Source organism: Xenopus tropicalis, chromosome 1, assembly GCF_000004195.4.
Source record: "Xenopus tropicalis strain Nigerian chromosome 1, UCB_Xtro_10.0, whole genome shotgun sequence".
Classification (NCBI taxonomy): domain Eukaryota; kingdom Metazoa; phylum Chordata; class Amphibia; order Anura; family Pipidae; genus Xenopus; species Xenopus tropicalis.
The window spans coordinates 144,234,788-144,259,214 of record NC_030677.2 but is presented as its reverse complement, the minus strand read 5'-3'; the positions used below and the strand labels follow the sequence as shown (position 1 = coordinate 144,259,214).

The following is a 24,427-nucleotide window of genomic DNA, read 5'->3' as shown; positions in this document are numbered from 1 at the left end:
GATCCCCAGCGGGAAGTGAGAAAAGCAACAGTCTTAAAAACCGCTTCCTTGAATAAATAAGAACACATGGAACATAATTTATTTAAGATTCTATAAGATGGGAAAACCATTTTGTACATATGCAAGAGTCTTATTTTTAAGCATAATCAGCTTGTTTAGTATGAGCAAAAGGTAAAGCCTTCTCATTGATGTGCTGTTGTCAGATAAGTCCCAGGGTAGCGGTTACATGACTAACTGTGGTTGCTGTTGAACAGGATCCAGTGAGGTGAAAGAAGACATGGCAATCGGCCATATGCAGATAAGACCAATGTCAAAGCTTATTCTGCGTAGTGAACCTCAGTAGCTTCTTAGGCACCTTTCACCGATACTGTATAAGTAACACAAACTGCTGAGAAAAAACTGCAACAATCCAACGAGTTCAGAGAAGGTCATTTAGTTGGATCAAATTGGAGACAGTACAGCTCAATAAGGAAAGATAACTGAGAGCACAGTTTGAAGTAGTTCCAGATCCAATAAACCTAAATACTGTATCACAAGGATATGTGTATATCAAGATTTCACAATACATGTCATTTGTTTTTCCTTTAAAAGGGCATTTACCCCCTTTCTATATGGGTGCAATAAATAGGGATCTTTTTATCTACTGTTTGAATGATTAAATATCTAGAGTATTTGGTAGTTCTTGATGGGGCAAAGTGGAAAATGAAGGTACCCAATAATAAAAACATAGTTTTTGCCTATTATTTTAATTACAAAAAATAATCATTAGTAAAAGCCTTATTTACGAAGCTCATATTGAACAAGGGGATATAATGCCCCTTTAAGTTACTTATAAAAATGAAGCCAAAATCCAAAGACTTTTGAAATCTTGGTTTTATTTTGGAATTCAGATAACATCCATATGTGCATGTCAAGAGAATTTCAGTCCTATGTTTTCCTGTAATTATCAGCTTTAAGAATGGGTGTATTTACTATACTATATTTTCAGACATACTTCAGTATTACCAATTAAAACAACATTTCATATGGATGTTACCAAAAGGTCTCTATGCTAACCTAAAAAATACATTTTTGCCTAATGAAGGAAAACATAATTCTAAGCAACGTTGCAATATACATTCTTATATATTTGTAATGGTTTTTGAGTTATTTGTATATATAATTGCTATTAGAAGCAGTGTTTACCTGTCCCTTTCTACTCTCTGCCCTGTGTCTCTGACTCTTGAAACAATGTAACGCAAGGCAGCAGCCTGACAGACCTGACTCACTGGAGGAGACTGGCTTTTGCAACATTGTTTTAAAAGTCACCAGGAGTTAAGCAAATGCTACTTTCAATAGCAATTACATTTACAAATAACTTTTAAAGCTCTACAAAATTTTTTAAGAAATTCATATTGGAAAGTTGCTTAGAATTATGTATAACTACAGGGGGACAGGGATCTAAAAAATCCTGAATGATCTAATGGAGGATATTATTTCTTTTGTAGGGGATGAGTGTTAAGAGTGAATATAGGTTGTAGGGTTGAGACACTGTTATTAATTAGGGTGTCTTTATATGATAACAAAAATACCTGAAAATGGGAGGTGTAGAACCCACCCACTATTGTTTGCTGTTGTAAAAGTTGTCTGAATAAATATTCACCTTTGCAGTTATTAGAATCTTCTTTATATTTCACTCTATGAGTACAACAAACAGGGTTTCCAGCAAAATTGACTTCTCACTAAGGCCAATAAGTACTAAATATAGGTTTTCATGACCCAAGGTATAATAGGGCCCCTATATTGGTCCCCCTTTACTGCTGCCCTGCACAAGGAAGGGTCCCAAACCCAAATTTTGCACCAGGGTCTTATATTTATGTACTAGGCTTTATTCAGTGCACCACTAATGGGTATTACACTATTATGTAGTATGTGTGGCATTTCCTATTACAGTACAAGTAATGTACATTCTTTAGTCCAGTTAGCACCACTAGCCAGGCTATACATATCCAAAGTTCCTGGATTTGGCCAAATACTAAATTCTGCATAAAAGATTTGTACATAGGTCACACTGAGGCAGAATCCCAATTTGCTTATGAAATTATTTTTTTTTTTCTTGTCCACTGTTGCTTAGAGCAGATTTGGCCAATTACAGCCAGAACCATCATATATTCAGTGTATCCAAGTACCCTAATTTTGTATGTTTTATTGCCTATTGTACAATGCATTACATAGTTATAGAAATATATAACACAGAAATGTATACATATATATAAATGCCCATTTTAGTGCAACAAAAAGAAATGGCTCTGGACTTGTCACAAGAACAAATATGTCAACTATAAGGACAATAAATATATCACTGCGAAGCATGTATCCTACATGAATGTTACATTTTATTCTTACATTATATGGTCCTATGGTTTGTTGGAGACTAAACCAGGATTTGTTTTACTCTGGTTAGATTTTTTTGACCTTTTAAGTTAACTTTTAATTGCCTTCTTCTTCTGACTCCTTTTAGCTTTCAAATGGGGGTCACTGACCCCCAGCCACAAAAATGCTATTGTAATTGTTACTTTTTATTACTTATATTTCTATTCAGACCCTCTCCTGTTCATATTCAGCCTCTCTTTTCAAATCACTGCCTGGTTGCTAAGGATAATTTAAACCCTAGGAATCCGATAGGTGTTAAAATTCCAAACTGGAGACTTACTGAATTGTGTCAGAATATCATTCTCTACATCATACTAAAAGTTAATTCTAAGGTGAACAACCTTTTTAATTAGTGTTACTATGAGGCAATAATGTCTAGACTGAAAACAGGAAAGGCAGGAAGAGTGCAAGGATTTTCGAGATGTACCGATAAGCAAAACTGATCCAGCCAGAAACTTATATATTGACAAAGATTTCATGCCTCTCTCTCTATCTATATATCTATATATATATATATATATATATATATATATATATATATATATGAAATCTCCTGCTTCCATGCAGTACTTATATGATATAGGGGAAGTGCTCATAGCATAGCTCATGTACTGTAAATACATAACACTGAAACTTTCTTTCTTTCTTGCACTGTAGCATAGTAGATTCAGCAAGTGGACTGTCTAGCCTGCAGTCCTTTGTGTTTAACTTGATGAAATCCCATACTGCACTATTTAAACTAAAAGTGAAATGGCAGGACCATCTCTTAGTTTCCTCTGTTCTTTGAACTGAAACTGTGTTGCATTGGTGTGAATGCTTCATAAGCTTTTGATAAATAACTTTTGATAAATAACTGATTTCTGTTTGATTTGGTCTCAAGCAAAATTTAATTTAGATACTGACTAATGTTGAAATTTTTTTTAAATTAACCATTCTTGCAAAAAAAATACTGCTTTGCTTTAGAAACACTTCTGGTGCAATTCATGGCAACTGCCAGTCATACTTAGCTTTTTTATAAAAATGATACAAAACATTTTCAGTAATATCCTTAAACACCATAACTCTTGCTTCAGTCACCAGTTCCTTTGTGCCTTAAACAAGCTCTTTCAATAAATGGGCTAACTAAGGTACACAATCACCACTGCATCAACGCCCTGATTTTTCCCCACAGTTGTGTGACCCACAAATCTGCGCCTAGCTGGCTCATGTATTGTATTTCAGGAGTCAGCATGTTCCTGCATAACTGCTTATGTTTGGGTGAAATGTTGTTTTTTAAGTTATATCCCTGGATGGTTTTTTCCCCAATTGGCTGCCAAGGTTGCAGTCCAGACTCCAGAATTTTGCTGGAATCAACAGCACCCCCTCCTGCAATGCACTCATTTTTTAGTTCTTCATTCCTTCGCCTTAGCTCAAGCACATCTTGATGCATCCTTTTACTCCCATACTCTTCAACTTTTCTCCAGAATGTTGAGTTGAAGTGCTGATAAATCAGTGTGTCAACTGCATTCCATTTATGTGCCAGTTGGTACATCTCAGGGCTCAGACGGGACACACCGGAGTCTTTGCGTGCATTCAGTTTAAAGTAGAGTATATCATCCATTTCCCAACACATTAGTTCACGCAACAGCAGTAAAGATTCATCAAAATATTCTAGAAGCATGACCAAGTGGAAACGTCCATCCAACTCATCCAGCACCTGCTTTACATTGAGGTCTTCCACGTCATTGTCATAGCCAAGGTCATAAGCCTGTAGGTTATGCAGATATTGGGCATTAAAACCACTTGAATCATAGTAAGTATGTGGGCTCTGGAGGAATTCCTCCATCTTTTGCACATTACTAGAACCTGGCAGCTTCCACGTTAGTGGAATAACTCTGGCAAAATATTGGAAAGAGGATTCAAAGAGCAGTGCGGGATCTCGGAGTACAGTAACAAAGGTTGCATCCAGTGGCAGAAGTGCTCTTACTTCTGAATGCTGGTAACGCATGTGGTTGCAGATGACATTAAAGCAGGCACCGGGTTGGTAACCCTCTACCTGCCAGCGTTGAAAATAATCTGGGTAGTCAAAGTCATTCCGTCCACGGGGAAATGCAAAGTGAAGGTTATTTTTTTGCCCATAACGGAAAAGAATGTTAAGGATAGTGCTACTTCCAGTCTTGTGGGTCTTCAGGAAAAAAAGGTTGTGCTGTTGTTGGCACTGCGACGTCCCTTTAGCAGAGAAATTTGTGAGTCGCCTTGAGGCAATAGGAGGTGAAGATGCAAAACACTGGAATGCTACAGGGTTGCTGGCAGAAAAAGAGTAAAAAGAAAACAAATACTTTAGCATCCACAGTTTCAATACATATAAAAATGTATCTCAGATATATGTTTAGATTAACACCATAAACTGACAGATCTTAAAACCAAATACAGTCACATACAACATATTTGGATAGAAAGTGGAGTGTAAGTTAATAAGGTACAATAATAATATTTTTTTTATGTTTATTAGTAGCCTAAAGCATGGCAGAAAGATTACTTATCCTGAAAATCCAAGGTACCAAACATTTCAGATATCATCCTTTATTATACAAGAGCTAGAAGGCATAACTAGATATTACACTCCCCCACAGCAAATTCATTTTACAGACCCTCAGATCTATTATAGCTTATAATAGCATTCAATTCAGTAAATACAGTACTTCTTCTAATATAGTATCCAGTTCATATGTACTATAGAATCATTATTAATGCTGTAGTTAACAACAGGTGGATGGCAAAAAGGCTGATATCTTAGTTAAACATATTCCCAGGATTAATGCACAGGACTTGTGTGCATAACCTCTGCATAATTTATCATCTTGGCTGCTATCTGCACACCAATCCTTCACTCAAGCATCTGCTGCTAGGCACTTATAAACTCTTATTCAATAAAAGGACTAATTGGCTCATAAATGGACAATATGTGTAAATGGATACATATCATTTTTGGTGTTAATGACCTTTAATGTAACATAGCAGCTGCTGAAATATAAACATTTTACTTTTATTTCTGTGTTTCTTATTCCTTTTGTGCTATGAGATTGTTTAAAAAAGAAACTAGTGTATATTAAGGGGCTGATTTACTTACCCACGAACGGGTCGAATGGAGTCCGATTGCGTTTTTTTCGTAATGATCGGTACTTTGCGATTTTTTCATATGTTTTGCGATTTTTTCGGATTCTTTACGAATTTTTCGGATCCAATACGATTTTTGCGTAAAAACGCGAGTTTTCCTATCCATTACGAAAGTTGCGTAAAAAGTTGCGCATTTTGCGTAGCGTTAAAACTTACGCGAAAAATGCGCAACTTTTCGCGTAAGTTTTAACGCTACGAAAAATGCGCAACTTTTTACGCAACTTTCGTAATGGATACGAAAAACTCGCGTTTTTACGCAAAAATCGTATTGGTAACGAAAAATTCGTACAGAATCCGAAAAAATCGCAAAACATACGAAAAAGTCGCAAAATGTTCGTTTTCAAGTCGGAACTTTTCCAATTCGGGTCGGATTCGCGGGTTAGTAAATCAGCCCCTAAGTATATTCCACTAAGACATTCTCCAAGCTGTTAACACAGACAGCCGCGGCGGGGGGAATGTGAGCATAGCTCATGGGGGGTCTTCTTTGTGACTTCACTGTGCATGTGCACACTGACGTAACTGAATGTTCGCGTGCACAGTGACTAACCCTGGGGAATTCAATAATTTTTGGGAGACCGAAGGGGAGGGTGGGAAAATCAGGAGACTCCCAACATCTAGTGGCAGATTTATCAAAGTACGATTTTCGTACCTATAAAAAGCATGATACAAAAAAATCGTATTAAATATGATTTTTTTGTATTGTGCTTTTTAAATACGAAAATAGCGTATCTTATCGTATAATGTCCAAAAAGTATGTTTTTTTCCGTATCTGAATGATCATAAACTGCAGGAAAACCTTTCTGATTTTGGAAGCCTCCCATAGGGCTCAATGGCACTCTGCAGCTCCAACCTGGCCCAAGGAAAGTCTCCCATAGGGCTCAATGGCACTCTGCAGCTCCAACCTGGCCCAAGGAAAGTCTCCCATAGGGCTCAATGGCACTCTGCAGCTCCAACCTGGCCCAAGGAAAGTCTCCCATAGGGCTCAATGGCACTCTGCAGCTCCAACCCGGCCCAAGGAAAGTCTCCCATAGGACTTAATGGCACTCTGCAGCTCCAACCTGGCCCAAGGAAAGTCTCCCATAGGGCTCAATGGCACTCTGCAGCTCCAACCTGGCCCAAGGAAAGTCTCCCATAGGGCTCAATGGCACTCTGCAGCTCCAACCTGGCCCAAGGAAAGTCACGATACCGAAGCTTGAATGAATCCAAAACTTTTGTACTCGGCACGACAATACGGTTTTGTCTCGCTTTTTGTCGCAAAGTAAGAAAAAAGTGGCGCAAATGTTTTAAAAAAAGTTGCAGAAAATACGCAAAACTTGTAACCTTTTAAAAAAAAAAAAAAAAAAAAATTTTTTTGTATTCGGACTTGTACTTTGATGAACTTTGATGAATGTGCCCCCTAGAGTCTGCAAATATCTGGGTATAAATCTCATAGTGATATAAAACTGTGGTAAAAAGAAGAAATCCCTGCTCTCAGGATTCATTGTTTTTTTTCCCATCATCAAAAATGAATCTGGGGCAGAAATACCTGGCAGGTTTTAATGGTGCATTTAGTACAAACAGACACACCATTCATTTCAGTTAAGCAATGGTTGTGCCTGTGTGCGCCTAGTGTCTGCATCCTCTGTACTGTATTCCCCTAGAGAAAACTAGTATTTATACAGCACCAATATCCAATACATACAAACAATAACAGCTCTATCTCATTTCGGCACATACAAACATCATTAGAATTCCACAAAATCAAAAACCAATATGGTGCAGACTCTGGTCTCAGAGCTTACAGTCTGAAAGATGACCAGAAAAATATAATGTAAATTCTCCGCTTGCCACACTATATCAGACAATGTGAGTCAGAAGGCACAGCTGCTATTTTCACTTCTGGCATACTGCATTCCAAAAGGAGGCGGCTGAACCATAATTATTCATACAGTGGAGGTCCCATACAGAGAGTGAGAAAGAGAGTTGATGATTAAATAGCACCCACATGGTGCACTACTGTAAAGGGCTCATCTGACAGGTGTACGTTGTAACATCACTAAAATAATGAATCATTTTCTAAAAAAAATAATTTTCTATAGGAATTTCACATGCAACCCACTGTCCTTATATGGTCACAAAACTTCTTATAGTCCTTATATCTTTATAAATAACAGTATATGTGCTTTATTTTACAGAGAATGGCACCTGAGACTGCCAGCTCAATACTTCCATCAATACAATCCAGCCCTTTGTGTGACAATCATGAGTTCCAGGTTTCAGAGGATGCTAGGTTTAGGTTACAGAAATCATTACACATAGATAAGTTTCCATGTAGCTCGGCTGCTGTGTTACCTTACCTCTTGCCTTTCATTACGTACATGACTTTCCCTAATCCAATTACTTCTATGAACTAAGCTGGCACTGTGGCACTGAAGCCTTCAGCTAGCAGGACAGGAAAAGTTCCCCTGATCAAACTATATCAAATTCTACATTTTAACAGCCAACATAGGGAACCTTCAGTTCTAGAGCACAAGTACCCACACTTGCCCAATTAATATAGTGATACCTAAGTTTAGTAATGCTGTATTCATAAGGGGCAACCTAGAGGAGGCATGTAGATGTCCTTGCTCTGGGCTCAGTGTGCAGACATGCCCCAAACACAAGCAAAGGGATTCTGTTGGAATCCATAAAAACAAGCAACTTTCCAATTTTTTTTACTGTTGTTGAAATAATCAATCTGGTTTCCATTGCTGTAATCCAATCCCGCCAATCAGATGCAAGTATGCTTGTTGCTGGACTTGTATTCTCAGTCTGGCTGCACTGAGAGATAAGGATGGCCGGTGAACAGCCAAGAAAGGACTGGTTGAGGCTGTCTATTAGAGCTGAAGAAACTGGATTGTTTATCTTTAAAACTGTAAGAATAATATAATGCAAGTTTATTGGAAATGTACTTGTTTTTAGAGATTGTAACAGAATCCCCTAACTCAGTGATATGACTTTACATCCCCTTTCATTAAAATGGGGTCCATGCCTGCCAGTAGTTGTAAGCTTTCTGGACAGGTTTCTGGATAAAGGATCCAATACCTGCACACCAAAACACAATATTAAAAAGGTTCTACATAAATGCAGTCAAATTCTAGCTCCACATAGAACTGTTTGCTTCAAGGAACGCCCCAGTGAAGCATCTCTATAGTAGTAATGATATAGGTATTTACAGTTGTCACAGTAGCTTCCTATCTTAGATTCTGTTAGAACTGTCCGGGACACTGCACATGCTCAGTGGGCTCTAGGCAGCTGTTGAGAAGCTACGCTTAGGGGTCATTGCAAATTATCGAGCAAAAAATTAGATATGTCTATGTCATATAAGCTGATTCTACAGGGTTAATTATTCAGTTCTGATGTGGTTGCCTTGGGCTGGTACAGAAATCCAAGTGATCCCTGTTTGTTTTATTAATGTATTGTTCTGCTGTGTACAAGTAGTGCTATATAAATAATAAAATATACATACACACAAAATAGTAAAGTCACTAATAATACTGCAGTGTACATAATGTATTATGATCTCTCTCTTTCTCTATATATAATTAACATTTCACAGCAGTTTACAGAGATTCTACATCATTCAGATGATGGAAAATTGTCTTTAAATTAAGGAAAGCAATTAATTAAAAGGAATGTGGAATTCACCAAGAGGCCAGGTATAGAACACATTATACTATCACATAAATTTTCACCACGGCAGAAGTTTTATACTGTTATAATGTGTGACATCCAGCAACTGAACAGATGGTCTAAAATGTTGAACACAGTGTTGCCAGAATGAGTATGAGTACTAGTCTGACCCAGAGAGAGGCAATACCAATCTATATATATATATTGATCAAAAACTGATCAGAGAATAATGACATAAATCACCAACTTTGCTGCAAACTAACTGTGACATGCACATGTAGAAGATACACTTTGTAAGAAGTATCTGAGTGTGTGTGGCCATTTATTATTAGTATTGCACCATTTTGGTTTCCATATTTCACTTGCAGAGTGTCCGGGAACAAGGATTGATTTTTTTCCATAAGTGCAGGATTTGTAATAAATCACCAACTGATTCATATTCCTTATGTTTCAAATGTACCCAAACCCTTTAGCTCCTGTGAGTAGGGCCCTCTAATCCTATTTTTACTCTGTAATCCTTGTTTGTTAAATTATTGTAAGATTATAAATTAATGTACAGTGCTGTGTAACATGTTGGCGTTATATAAATAAATGATAATGATGCTGTTGCACTAGACTCTAGCAACCAAATTTATGATAAGGATGTATATATCCTCCACTGAATTGCAGAAACCATTAAAATTTACTTCAATGTACCACAGGCAATAAAAAAAGACAAAAACACCCTGTACACATTATAACTAAAGGCCCTGCACTTTAAACCTCACTGTGGTATTTTGGTTTTGTCCCACATCAAGTTCTATTTACACTTCCTCAAAACTCCTGGAAGATTACCTGAATTTTATACTAAACTGTACATAAATTAAAAATAAAATGAATTCTCTTAATTTTATATTAATCAAAGAATAATATTCTGACAGTAATAGTACGAATTTAAGTAGATGGTTGATACATAACCCCTAGGCACATAGTTTCCAGGCAAAACAATGAACCATGAATCAACATAGCCTTTGCTGTGATCATTTATAAAGAGAGCAGCTATTTCATTCCCAGAATGTAATATTCCTGGGATGGCACTTTTTTCTTTAAACCCCTATATTTCAATGCTCCAGAAATAATATATATATATATATATATAAATAGCTTGCTTGTAACTCTTACTTAAACAGAGGTTCTGAAAATTTAAATATATGCAGTGATTTAACCGTCTGAATAGTAACAGCCTATTTGTATAGTTATAACGACTAACTTAGGTCACCAGATAAATCTTTCCTTGCTATAAAAGGGCCAAGTAAATTTTATTAAATTCTTCAATATCCCTGTATGTTACAATGGGTGGATATATTATCTCCTATGATGCACAAGTTTTAGACAATTACTTGACAAAAGTGACATTGCTAAGAACTGTTTGTAATTATATATTGTACAGAATATTTATAGCATTTATTATTTTTCAGTGTTTCTGGGGTTTTATTCAGTTTTGGGCTAGTTTTGTCAGTGTGTGACAGAATTTTAAGGCAAGGGACTGGCTATTTCTCACACAAGGGACAATACTCTGAACTGTACGTCTATAAGTAACAAGAATCCTTTGTTGCACAAGTGTCATTGCCCTAAATGTTAAACACTGTCATGTCTTTGTGTAACCTCTACGATTATTCAACATGACTCAGATGAAGATAATCATTAACAGAAATAGTAACTAACTGTCTGTAGCTTTACCTTTACCTGCTAATGTCACAAGCTATAGTAGATGTGGTGAGGCAGAATGAATTGGGGGAAGCAGTCGTATTAAATGGCTGTAATGGCATATATGGAAAATAGGGGAGCTACATAAGGGACCTTGACTGGGAAAATGTTATGGTGGTTAAAAAAAAGGAGACAATTGGTATATAAGGGAAAAAGCAGAGAATGCCACATGGTGATTAAGTTAAAAGAGAGGAGGAAGCAGAGGGTAGAACATAGAGGGGAAAATGGTATGAGACAGCAGGTGTGGTAAAAAGGTGTAAATGAAACTAAAGCACCAAAACAGAAAAGCCTTTAACAAGGTGCAGGGAAAATGATAAAACCGAACCATACACAACAGAGAGTTCACAGGGGGTAGAGACAGTCATACTGGGAAGAAAAGTTAAGGAGAAAAGGGTAGAAAATGCAAGGTCGTATTTGGAAACAGAGAGGAACAGAACACAGAAAGAGAACTATAGAGATTGTTCCCTAAACCAAGTTTAAATGGGCATCAAAAATAGTGTCAAGCTATAAACAAATTTCCCTAGAGTTCCAGAACACCCAGGCCTGGGACTGGCCCGGCATATAAAAAAACATAGCATGTCAGCAGCTTGCTAAAGACCTTTTAAATTAATCTTTTAAAAGAATTTACTGTGAATGAATGACCTGAAAATAGAACTTTTGGCTTGAATGAAAACACAGAGACCCATACTACTTCCAGTCCTGCTGAGCAAGCTCAAAACAAACTATTAGTCCACTAGGAAGGCTGTGGCTGGGGGAAGGAAGGAGTTTTCTTACTGCTGATTTTGTTCCTGTTTGGTAGGACAGGAAGTAGAAAGGGTCTTTACTTTCATGTTTAGTTCAAAAGATAATAAAAATATACATGTTTCCTATGTATGTAAATGTTTAGCACAAGCCCTATTAAGTAAACTAATGTTAACACGTGTAGAAATATTGTTCGTTTAATGTAATGTACAGACATTTTGAATGCAATCATCACACATTATAAAAAAAAATGTTTACGCTTAAATGGATCACTTACTCTGTGCTGCTGAGGTTTAAGGGTGGTGCAGCATAGGAATACAGGAGAATCAAAAAACTGGTGAGAAGAGTCCCCAGTGCCAAACCTTTCCATATGGAGCGCCATAACTTCCCTTGGGACTGCACACAATTCATCTGCAAGTTAAGACAACATAGTGAATTAATGGGCAATTATCAGAAATAACACAGACCTTTTGCCCAATACAAACAAAACTTACAATTTCAGTTATGATTACTAGGTGAAGTGTTCGGGAAAACTGTGTGCAAAAGTATGCTGAAGCAATAATAAATGCATATGATAATCCATACTAGCTTTAGGGTAAACAGACACTAATTTGAAATGCCAACATCTCAAGCATGGTGTGTTGTACCTACACTTGAGTCCGCTGAATTGCCTGCATTCAAGTGCACCCACACTGATGATGCCCAAGCAGCAAAACATTTAGCATAATTAGACTTGCTGAAAATATTGTGTCCATAATGATGAGTCCCTACAAGTTGCGTTCCACATAATTTATGCAGAGAGCACAATTATGCTGGAAAGTAAGGTAAGAAAGCTGCATTATGGGTAAACTGTCTGTCCAAACTAGTGCACTGCAGATGAAACAAGATAAAAGAACATCATTGTAAATAAATACTAAAGAGTTTAAATGCATTTATTTACACAAAAAGTTTCTAGACCTAGATATGCATCAACATTTTTAGGCCCTGAATAACTAAACACAATCAGTAAAAACATAGTTCTTAGCATCTGGTAATTTCTCTGCTACACTGTTAATTTAGGAAATATCTCCAAATGTTCTCCGATCTTTCCTTTGCACTGTTAATAAAGTCTATGCCGCTTTATATACTGGTGGTGGAAAAATTTGTTAATACACCCTGTTTTAATCTGTATGATTTCAACATTAAAATAACATGTCTAATGAATGTTTGCATTGTAATGTATACCCTAGCAACAAGAAGCATCATTCATAAAATGCAAATAATAAAAAATAAAGACCAATTGCAATCTGTCTCAGAATATCACTCTCTACTCATACTAAAAATGAAAATTTTAAGGGGAATAACCCCTTTAAGTGAACCCCAAAAGTGTCAGATGCTGATGTAAGCAAGGCAGGGATGAATGCAACCCAAACTGCTGCTTTATCCAGAGGAAAACTTATTGGAGAGGATAATATTAAAATACAACATTTTGTAATGAATACAGGAAAAAGGATTATAAAAAGTGCTTTATAGTCTGATTAATCACTCTTTATACTTCCCCCTATTCCCGTTACCGTTGATATTTGAAGAATGACTGAACAATCAATCAATACCCAGTGCCTGGTACCAACAGTTAATCATAGGGAAGGGTTTAAAATGACTTCAGTATCATTTACACAAATTCCTTTGGTTCTGTTATCAAGCTAGAAAACTGGAAGCCATGAGAATGAGATGTCCCCCCTTTAACAGTTCAGGATGTATATACAGTACTGCCCTTTAATACCACATATACAGGAAGCACCATACTGCTCATCATATGATTGTACATTTACTTATAATATGCACCCCTTACATTAAATATGGTTGTAGTATTTAGCAGACATGGCATTCACAACTATAGGTGCTAAATTGGAAAAGTGCAGTTATCAATAGTAATCAATGAGTAATTAATTTTAATAATCTACATGTTCACAAATGGGTAATTAACTTGTGCATGTTGATAAATAACCCCCTCTGCTCAAAAAAAATGTTACCCTAATATTTGCTCTATTGATTGAACCTAGCCTTCCTTCTGTATAGGAAGGAGTCAGACTAGGATCGATCACCGCATAGTGGATGCTTCCCCTGCATCGCTGTATCGCCTTTTTTCAAATGACCGGAAGCCAAGTTTTAACAGGTATTTTCTAATAAAGCATTCAAAATACTAAATGGTTTGCAGGATAGGGCAATTACTGGGGCAGGGTCGAATAGATTTTTTACTTAAAAATATTTAGTGTTACTTTTCCTTTAATGTTTGTGCTTGCAGATGACACATAACTACACTGAACAATAGAATCCAAACAAGGTGTTTCACACTTTCAGGCAAAGTACTGAAGCATGCAGTAAGGGCGATGGCAGACAGAGATTTGTCATCCGTGGTTAGATCTGCGCTGCCGCGGGCAACATGTCTCCCAAAAATGCTTTCCTACCAGCAATAATGTAAATCACCGGTAGGAAAACATATGCAACACCTCAGGCATATATCGATCGGGGAGGTCTGCCAAGGGGGCCCCATACATGGACAGATAAGTCCAATGCAGTTTTGGTCCCACTGGAATAAATAGAAAGTGGGTGAATCTTTCTGCGGTATGCTCTAATCTCACATTTTGACAAATCTGGCCCATAATGTGCATCCAAAACAATTCCTTCAGCTTTTGCTGAACTAAAATTAGAAATTATCTGGTACTCTGACTGGCTAGTCTGACCCTGAGTGCCAAATCTCTAGTATAGAAAAATCTGCTACATGGAACCTTTACAGCAGGGATACCCAAACTTTCTTACTCATGAGCCACAGTCAAATGTAAAAAGACTTGGAGAGCAACACAAGCATCATAAACGTTCATGGAGGTGCCATGGCTATTAGGTAGCCTCTATGCACACTATCAGCTTACATGAGGCTTTATTTGGTAGTAAATATTGTTTCTATTCAACTGAAACTTGCCACCAAGTCAGGAATAAAAAAAACACTTGCTTTGGGGGCACTGGGAGCAACATGTTGCTCACAAACCACTGGTTGGGGATCACTGCTTTACAGTAAATAAAAAGAAAATTCTACTGTAAAATATACCAGGGGTGGCTATTTGCAGCCACTGGAAAAATTTCACCTAAGGCAAGGAGAGAACTTTGACAAAAATGAATAACAATAATGTGGTGCATAGAGAAAGACTAAAAAAAAAGGCCATAAAAATCTGGTTTAAAGAAGGTGCATGGTTATCCATTGACCTTAGAGTGTGAGTATGAATATGAATGACAATACTTTTCACCTGTAGCAAGAGTGAGCACTAATGACAGGGTCTGACTGCCACAGCCTATTTGCCATAATTCATTTATACCTTGCACTTCAGTGATAAACCTATTTTACATTTCTCTATTAACCTTTTATTCTTTTGCATAATAATAGAAATGTAAGAACCTTTCCAATATACTTGAGCTAATCTACATGGGAGATTTTGTAGGATGGTGCTGGATCAACAGATTGCAGTCAGTTGTAGTTGCATGGGGTAAAAAATAATGTGGCTGCTAGGAAAATCTGATGTGTAAACTGCATGGAGGTTTTGCAATCCCACAAGACATGCCTGCCAGAAGGGCAGTTGTGTGACAAGATTTTGTGGGTCAGATCAAATTTAGTTGAGTTTCAGTGGTTGTAAAGTTATTTGTAAATGTAAATTGTTCATTGCAATTGAAAGCAGTGTTTTTTAATAATATTTGGTTCTAACTAGTGATGAGCGAACTTCAAGCATTTCTCTTGGCCTAGAAGTTTGCACAACAGGCAACTTTTCCATTAATATTGTACCATATAAATGTAAGCCCTGCTTTTATTCACTTCCTGCTGTTCTGATCGTTCAAACTGTCTGCCCCAAAAGATTGGAACAATTGAAAGATTTCCATAAGATCTTTGGCCACTATTATACTCTCCCTTCATCCTGTATGTGCTGCCTTCAATTAGCTGGTGTGCAACCTAGTTTCACCAGGAATCAGACCCGGCAGTGCAGATAACGCAAACAGCCAGACATATACTGCTTTAAATAGCTTTTTTGGGGGGAAGGGGGTTCAGGACCCCTATGTAGATTAAACCCATAAAATCCCCAAAAGGGGGATTGCAGTAACCATGCCCCATATTTTCCAAACACTATTCAATAAATATTTATTATCTGTCTTTCTGCTTCTCATAAAGTTTGTCCTCTTCCTGTCCATTGTATAGTCTGCCTCTATCCCAATCTTTATCGTTAATGCTGTCACCACCCACACCCTCTTTCTAGACTTTCAGTAACCCCCCTTCCCCCTGGTCACCTCCCAGCAGATCATCCCTACCATCTGTATAATAAAATGTGTCATTTGTAGTTGGACATTGTATGAAGTCATAGCTTAATAATTATCTTACAACAAACATTTACATTGAACCATGTACAGCTCAGCTTGTACACAATACAATCCCTACCTCTACACATCATATTCTAGACATATCTTCCAACTTGGACTGTGAGATGCCTTGCTTGTGGTATCCCCACCCCCCAAAAAAAATACAAAAAATGCAACCACCAAAAGTCCACAAGCAAGGCATCTCACAGTCCATGTTATGAACCCTGTCCCCTGCAAGAAAACATTTATTAATCTGTACCACACACATTTTCAATAAACCACTCCACACCTATTACACAAATCTATATAGGCACTATTTACGCTTAGACAATGTGCACACCATGAACTGAAAAAGCATGTACCACTAAATATTCACTTCCAACACTCCTTGTACAAACAAAATGGGGTCCTTACACTGCAATGCAAATATAAAACACCATCTTTCTGTTGCTATGCACCCTTTCCCCCAGCATACTTGGCATTCCTGCAAAAGGGGTGTAGGGGGCGGAGTCACTTTGTTCTTAAGGTACAAAGCTATTTGTGTGATGCCTGACAAGTATTAAGCTTTGCAAAAAGACATGTAAAGCAATAAAAAACAAAAATATCTTACATGGACTTTGGATTAGTAAGATGTAATTTAATGTAAGTCAATATTATATTAAAATGGAACTAGGGATTCAGTGCCATGAAACAGCTGCAAATGCTAATAAAATCTCCTGCATTTATTGATGTGAGAGAACATGATATATTTTGGATTAATCAATGTTTCAATTTCAGTTTAAATGTAATGTTCAGTTTGGGGAATGATATACAAATGTAAAAGAATTCTGAGAATTTCTTTATAAGGAATGTGGGCTAATCAAGCTCCCAATTATGTTATACTATCCCCACCAATGGAGTTATAACACAATACAAACCTTGTGGCATATGATAATGATCTTGTGGCCAGCCTGCGACCAGAGAAATGCTGATTAAAGACGAAAGAAAACTTGCCTCCATTAGTCCCCTCCCTGCTCCCTCTCTGCTAACATAGAAAAGCATTCCAATTTGTGAACCTGACTAATAGATGCAGATTAGTGCAGTGGAGTTCTCAGACATCATCTTCAGTATTTTCCCTATTTTTTAGCTCAGTTCGCTAGCACAGAACTTTCAGGTACATGCACAGTTTAAAATAATCCCGGACTAGCTTCAGCTGTGTATGTGCCTGCAAAGCTCTGTTGGCACACTTATCCGAAGAAAATCCAAAGATACAGAAGATTGAGCCTGTATGTATTGTGCCTATCAGAAACTATCTAATTACAAAATGTGTCACTATTAAAAGGTGTCACTATCACTATCAGTATCCTTCACTTATTAAAGTTTCACTTTATTCTGGCAGTTGCTTGCACCATAGGACACTACACTGCAAACACACACTGTTCACATCTAAACAGGGAGTAGGGCAAGCAGGTCACTTCTAGTAACTTAATAACTTCAGTATAACCCTTGCGCTGACGCTGACTTGTAAATCAGTATCTGTCAGCAGTTTCTACCTAATAACAGACAATAACATAAAGCATTGCAATATAATCCATGCAAGAATTCTGTATAATTCATGCAAAAAGCATGTACAGTGTAACATACATGTAATTAATGGAACTCCACACATATATGTTGCTCACAATGAAAGATAATAGAATTTAAAAGTGAGTTTCCAATATAAGATAATTTTGAAATGTTTAGTAGTTTTAAAGTTATTTGTAAATGTAATTTACCAAAGCAGTATTTGTCTCTTCTCAATCTGACTCTTAACAATGCACCAGAAACATGTTTCTACAGTTTCTACAATGATTTGCAGGCTTGTTGATGGGTTTTGGCTACAATGTTTCAAGAGTCAGAAGCAGCAGTGAAGAGAACTAAAGGGACACACAAATACTGCTTTCAAAAGCAATTTTGTTTACAAATCTGACAGTTGCAATACATGTTTTTCAAAGGACCAAAAAAATGGTGTTCTTATACATCTTCTAGGCAAAGATTGCACACTAATGTATGTTACCTGTTAATTAAAATATGTAGAGAGACAAATAATCAAGTTAATATGTATTACCATCTCTCTCTACATATAGGTTTGTGTCTGAGTAGGTTATTTGAAAGAACAATTAGCTCTAATACATGGTGTTGGCAAAGGGAGAACACACCAAATTATCTATCATTAAAAACATGACTCCCAACACAAAGTTGCATGTAAGAGACAGATTGCTGAGAGTAGGATATTGTAGCTTAAGTTGATTGCTTTAAAACCAGTGGAGAATTTTCAATTGATTTTAGAAAATTTAAAGAAAAAAAAAAGAAAATTTTTGATTCCCATGAGATGAAGCTTATGTTAAACTTTAATTTTGCCATAGTTTCTCTTCAGTTACTCAAGAAATGGTAAATTTAGTTTTTTACTATATGAGATAACATTACATTTTAATTTTATCTACCCTTCAGTTGGACTCTAAAGACGATGTTTAATTAAATTAGTGGAATTCATTATTTACCACTTCCCAATTATACCGATAACTGCTAATTTGAAGATAAAAAATGGTTCCCACATATTACACTATTTGGATAAATGTATCAGGGTTCTAAATTTACACAATATATATATATAGGAAGTTTATACCCTGAAAAAATACATTTTAAAGTCAGTGCTACACAGGGAAGATTTCCAGCCTCTGGACAAACTCAGGCTAAGAATCTGACCCTATGCTCAAAAATGTTATTTATTTGCTTGCACCCAGAGCTACTGTGTCAACCCAGGTGCAAGCACATGGAGAGTTATTCAGCACAAAAGTACATACACGAGCAGTTTTGTCCTAAAGTTCACTGTGTCTCTGCTTCCAGGCTGACGTGATGGCTCCTGGTGCAGACACATCAATAAGCTTTTTTGAGTGTAGGGCCAGATATAATATAAATATATATATATAATATAGAAAAAGGCTGAGGCACACACTAAGGGCTCTGGCACATGGGGAGATTAGTCGCCCGCAACAAATCTCCCTGTTCACGGGCGACGAATCTCCCCGAAATGGCATGCGCGGCGGCGCGATTTCACTGAGATCGCGGAAGTTGCCTTGAGAGGAAACCGGTGATTTACATTTTCGCCAGTGGGATGGCATTTCGGGGAGATTAGTCGCCTGCAAACAGGGAGATTTGTCACGGGTGATTTCTTTTTTCTCTGTAATAATAAAACAGTACCTTATACTTCATCCCAACTAAGATATAATTAATCCTTATTGGAGGCAAAACAAACCTATTAGGTTTATTCAATATTTAAATGATTTGTAGCAGACTTAAGTTATGGAGATCCAAATTATGGAAAGACCCCTTATCCGGAAAACCCCAGGCATGTTATTTAAAGTTTGAACACATTTCTGGGGGTTTTGAGGTCCTGTTTTATGTGTTATTACAGTTTTGCTAAAAAGGTGAAATTGCCCTTTAGGGCTCTGGCACACGGTGAGATTAGTCGCCCACGACAAATCTCCCTGTTCACAGGCGACTAATCTCCCCGAATTGCCATCCCACCGGCGAAAATGTAAGTCGCCGGTGGGATGGCACACGCAGCGCAGGCGATTTCGGCAAATAGCTGAAAATGCCTCGTGAGGCAACTTCGGCGATTTGCCAAAATCGCCTGCGCAGCGTGTGCCATCCCACCGGCAACTTACATTTTCGCCGGTGGGATGGTAGTTCGGGGAGATTAGTCGCCCGTGAAAAGGGAGATTTGTCGCGGGCAACTAATCTCCCCGTGTGCCAGAGCCCTTAAACTGCAAGTCTCACTTCCCCCAAGAGACCTGTTTAGCTTATCAGTTAAATTTGTATCTCAGTGCAGGGGGGGGAATTTTTACCTTTCTGGGCTCTCTTGCAAAAGCCCACTTATTTAATTAAAAGTGAGAAACAATGTTTCTAAGTGCAGATGACACTCGTTAAGATTTCTCTGGCTGTCTGCCAAAAGCTACTTTAGGCTAATGCCAGACGAGGCGTAGGGCGGATATGCGATTGCCGAAAATACCGCCTACGCTTCCTACATGTGCCTGCACCCAAATGAATGGAATACGTTCGGGTGCAGGGACATGTAGCCGAAATATGCATAAAAACGTGAGAGAATGCAAAGTCTTGCGTTTTTATGCGTATTTCGGCTACATGTGCCTGCACCGAGCGTATCTTATTCATTCAGGTGCAGGCACATGTAGGAGGCATAGGCCGGTATTTTCAGCAAGCGTTTTTTATGCTTGCCGAAAATATCCGCCCTATGTCTCGTCTGCCATCAGCCTTGATTAAATTTGTATCTTTTTTAGCTTTAATGCAGGAAATCAAAGGGAAATGAGAGACTTTGCAGTAAGAATCCAGGACTGCGGGCTGAGCTATCAAAAGAGGGACTGTCCTGCGAAAATCGGGACAGTTGGGAGGTATGACGTAGTGAGCAGCTGCACACTATTATATCATTGCAATGTGAAATGCTTATTGGCCGGCGTATGGAGGCCAGATATCTATTAAACAGGTCTAAAATTGGTATTAAGCAAGGACCACATCAGGCTAAGTATTGGATCATACTGTAAGTCTATGGGGTCCGTTTGACAAAAACCTTGTCAATGCAACTGAGCATGGGTGCCAAACAAGGCAGTTTTGCACTACCACAAATAAATTACATTCTTTACAGCTTCACACTTGTTTTGTGGTGTAGGGAAAAGTGCAAAACATTTCATCTAACTTAATGATATTAACAGAGCTACTTACATCACACACTCCTCCTTTGCATCTTACACCAAAATACACTCAGCCAGTGTTGGACTGGCCCACAGGGATACCAGGAAAACTCCCGGTGGGCCCAGGTGTCAGTGGGCCCTTCTGCTCCTAAACTCTTGGCCTATTCCCTGGTCATTCCCTGTTTCTGCATGAAAACAACAAGGCTAAAAAGATGGAGTTATAAGAAAGACACACTGAGGGAATAAAGAGGTTGAATGTGGAGAGCAGTAGAAATAATTTGAGAGTGGGCCTATGGGCTAAGGTTTTCTGGTGGGCCCCAGGCTTCCCAGTCCGACACTGCACTCAGCTTCACTTTATGGAGTACAGGGTGCAAAGTACACAAGGGAGCCCGGTATATTACTATATTATGTACAGAAACCTATGCCGGGCCAAAACAATTTAAAAACAACTTCCATAAGCTTGCTTGTGTTCCAATGCTAGACTGAAATTACTGGGCCACTGTGAAAGAATACTGTAAATTGTAAAATTGCAGGCTTAACTATGAAGGTATATCTGGTGCTAAACAAACTGTGTTAAAATTGTGGTAACTCTCTGTTATTGTACCATGTGAATTCACTCCATACAAGACTACCATAGAAATAAATCAATTACAAAGAGCTAAATTGCCATCTTAAACCTGGCATAACCCAATAAAGTTTATGGAAAAAAAGAGGAATATGGAGAGGAATATTTGATGTAAAAAAAAGCTAGTAAAATACTGTGTAAAAGGTAACAGCACTCAAATGCTGGTTTTACAATGTTTTTTTTAAGATAAAACACATCCTACAGTGGCACTAAACAAGCAAAGGAAATCCTACAATGACGCTAAACTGGCAATGCAAATTGCATTCTGGCTACTAAAAAGCTACTATTTTTACATAGATTTATAAACACACACCCTAATTATTTATTTATTTAAATCTGCAAACCAATTCAGGCTTACCACTTTAATAAATGTAACTTAAATACACAAGGATATCTACTAAAGCTCTGATATAATTTTAATTGAAATAAGAGGGGCTCAAGGCAAAGGAAAATAAATCATCAATCAGGTTAATTAACATGTGAACTGGATCATTGAGGAGGGTCAAAGAAAGAGTGTATAGACCCAACTCAGTTCATGTATATAACCCTGTTTATCAATGCATATAAAATATGTTATATTTTATGTATATGTATTTTATTGGTGCAAATAAAAACAATAAAAAAAAAAATCTGCAAACCAGAGGTGCTTAACCAAGCAACAGGAGTGGTGTTAATGGCAAGGGAGGGCAGGGGGTTGGCGAGGATGTTAAACGTGCACCCTTTAGTTTTTCCAAAAAGCTTTCGAATTTCTTGTTTTTTTTAATGGAAAAGTAAGGAGTACTTGACTAAAAATTGTATATTTATGTAAACTTGTACAGTGCGGGGACTGCTGGAACAATAATCATAAAAGCAAGTCCATAAATATTTTGCTTGCAGTAAAACCACTGGTAATCTAATTTGTAATTTTGCCTCAAAGGTTGCACCTCTTAAGGTGGCATTACTGACATTACTTTAGAACAGGGATACTCAAACTAAGGCCTGCGGGCCAGATCCGGCCCCCCAAGGTAATTTATCCGTCCCCTGCTGTGTCCTCACTTCTGGCTACTACCTGTCTGCCTCATCATGGTAACATGAAGCAAGGACAAAGCAGAGAGTAGGGAGCAGAAGGAAACACAGAGGAGCGGGCTGTAGTTTGAGAACGCAGCATGGAGCAGGGGGAGGGAGGGGGCCGTAGTTTGAGGACTATAGTCTGGCCCCCAAGAGTCTGAGGGACCATGAACTGGCCCCCTGTTTCAAAAGTTTGAGGACCCCTGCTTTAGATACCTTGGCTGAATTTTGTATTATCATGAAATGTCCTAATAAGGTAAAAATTACTTTCCATCTTTGCTTAAATACTGGATAAAAACGTCAGATTGGGGACCTAGGGACACACCACAGGTTCACTCCAAAAACTGGTTCCCCCCTAACTTAGTATTTTTATTATTCTAGGCTCATTTTTTACATACTTTCATCTTTCCTTCCATACCCCCCCCCCTTGTTCTCAAACAGAAACAAGGAATTGCTGTGGCACAGGCATACAAGGTCTAACAACTGGGTAAGTGGAATGGCTCTCTGACACTGAGGTCCTCTGGGACTTTTTCTGGTACCCTGGTGGGTCAGTCCCAAGCCCTTCAGCTACTGTTGGAACACTTCTGGTTTGAACAATATATTATGAAAGGAGTTTGCCTCCAGATAAAAATGGAAACAATACCCAGAAGCAATTTTACTACTACACTATGCTGCGTGTTTCTGCCTCCCTGGATATTTTTCCAGTGTAACCCCTTTGAAATAAAAAATAACAAAAGTGGTTTAAAGGTGATACCTTTATTTTATTTTTTATTTCAGGGGTTATCCTGTAAACATTTAGACTGGCTAGCACGGTACATCACCTTTCCCTGGATATTTTTCCTAGAAGGGGGCTGGGGACATCCCTGGCAGGTATAGCGGCCAATGAAGCACATCGCGTACTTATCCATCCACTTACCTCTGACCCAGCTGATCTTTCTTGCAGCCGTCTTAGTCTCTGCAAATAAACGTGTGACTGGAGACCTCACTGAGCCATTCTCTTTCTATTCAGTCATAGATGTGGTGTCAGCAGTCCCCTCAGTGTCAGGGCACAGACAGAGGCAGTAGCTAGGGTTCTTCGCAGCTCAAGCCGAATCTGTCGCACCTGGCCCCGCCTGCGTCTCCTGGCACCATCAACCCTAAGCGTTGCACTATCTGCCTTGGCTTGCTCTTCCTCGGCACTCTCATTAACCCTCTATTCTCCCATAGTTCCTCATTTTTCCCTTCACTCCAATTAGACTTTGTGCTTTAACTAACCCAGTGCACCTCTGTCCCCTTTCAGCAACTTGTTCTATTTCCTTTCCTCACGCACATTCTCGGCTCCAACTCCCATTCTTTGTGCGGCCCCCCTCCCAATCTCTCGTTCCCTCCTCCCCTCTCTTTCTCTCTCTTCACAGAGAGCCCATTCAGCTGTGCCCAGAGAACAAGGTTTCTGTTATCTGACCAAAGAACAAATAGCAGTCTCAGATGGCTGCTTTAGGGGGGTTTCTGTGTCACAGTTGGGAGGAATCTTTGTGTCACTTATGGGGTGGGTCTGATAAGGGGCATTTACAGCTAAATCACATTTTAACAGGGTCTCTGAAATAGCAAAGTCTATTAATTCGTCAGGTCGGCCAGTTACCAGCGTTATTATGGGCTGGAGAGGTACAAGAGCGGTAAAGTGGGAACAATTAGGTTTTCTGGTAACCACTGAATCCTTTTCTGCTCTCCCTTTTATCTTATTTGACACCTGATTGATTTATCTTGCTGTTAGTAGAGCTGGGTTTGTTACAGACATAAATGCACTCATATGAAAAAGTTTGGGAACCCCCCCCTTAATTCTTCAGAGTTTTGTTTATCATTGGCTGAACTTTCAAAGTAGCAACTTTCTTTTACTATATAACATGCCTTATGGAAACAGTAGTATTTCAGCAGTGACAGAAAATACCTATTATGCATCATAACAAAATTA

General features: G+C 38.2%; 1 protein-coding gene across 1 annotated transcript; it reads right to left on the bottom strand.

Annotated features, from left to right (window-relative positions):
• Positions 1-1,344: 1,344 nt before the first annotated feature.
• Positions 1,345-23,895, bottom strand: gal3st1 (galactose-3-O-sulfotransferase 1). Its single transcript, XM_002934273.5, has 3 exons — positions 23,396-23,895; positions 11,984-12,117; positions 1,345-4,697 (listed from the first exon to the last, which is right to left on the bottom strand). The coding sequence occupies exons 2-3, from the start codon at positions 12,115-12,117 to the stop codon at positions 3,548-3,550; spliced, it is 1,284 nt and encodes a 427-aa protein (XP_002934319.2). The 5' UTR covers positions 23,396-23,895; the 3' UTR covers positions 1,345-3,547.
• Positions 23,896-24,427: the final 532 nt, after the last annotated feature.

What these genes read in the sequence shown, in the direction of transcription:
- gal3st1 (XM_002934273.5), bottom strand. Translation starts at nt 12,117, where the DNA reads ATGAATTGTGTGCAGTCCCAAGGGAAGTTATGGCGCTCCATATGGAAA. An exon ending in TTAAACCTCAGCAGCACAGA is followed by an intron (nt 4,698 to 11,983) that starts GTAAGTGATCCA and finishes TTTTTCTGCCAG; the next exon opens with CAACCCTGTAGCATTCCAGT.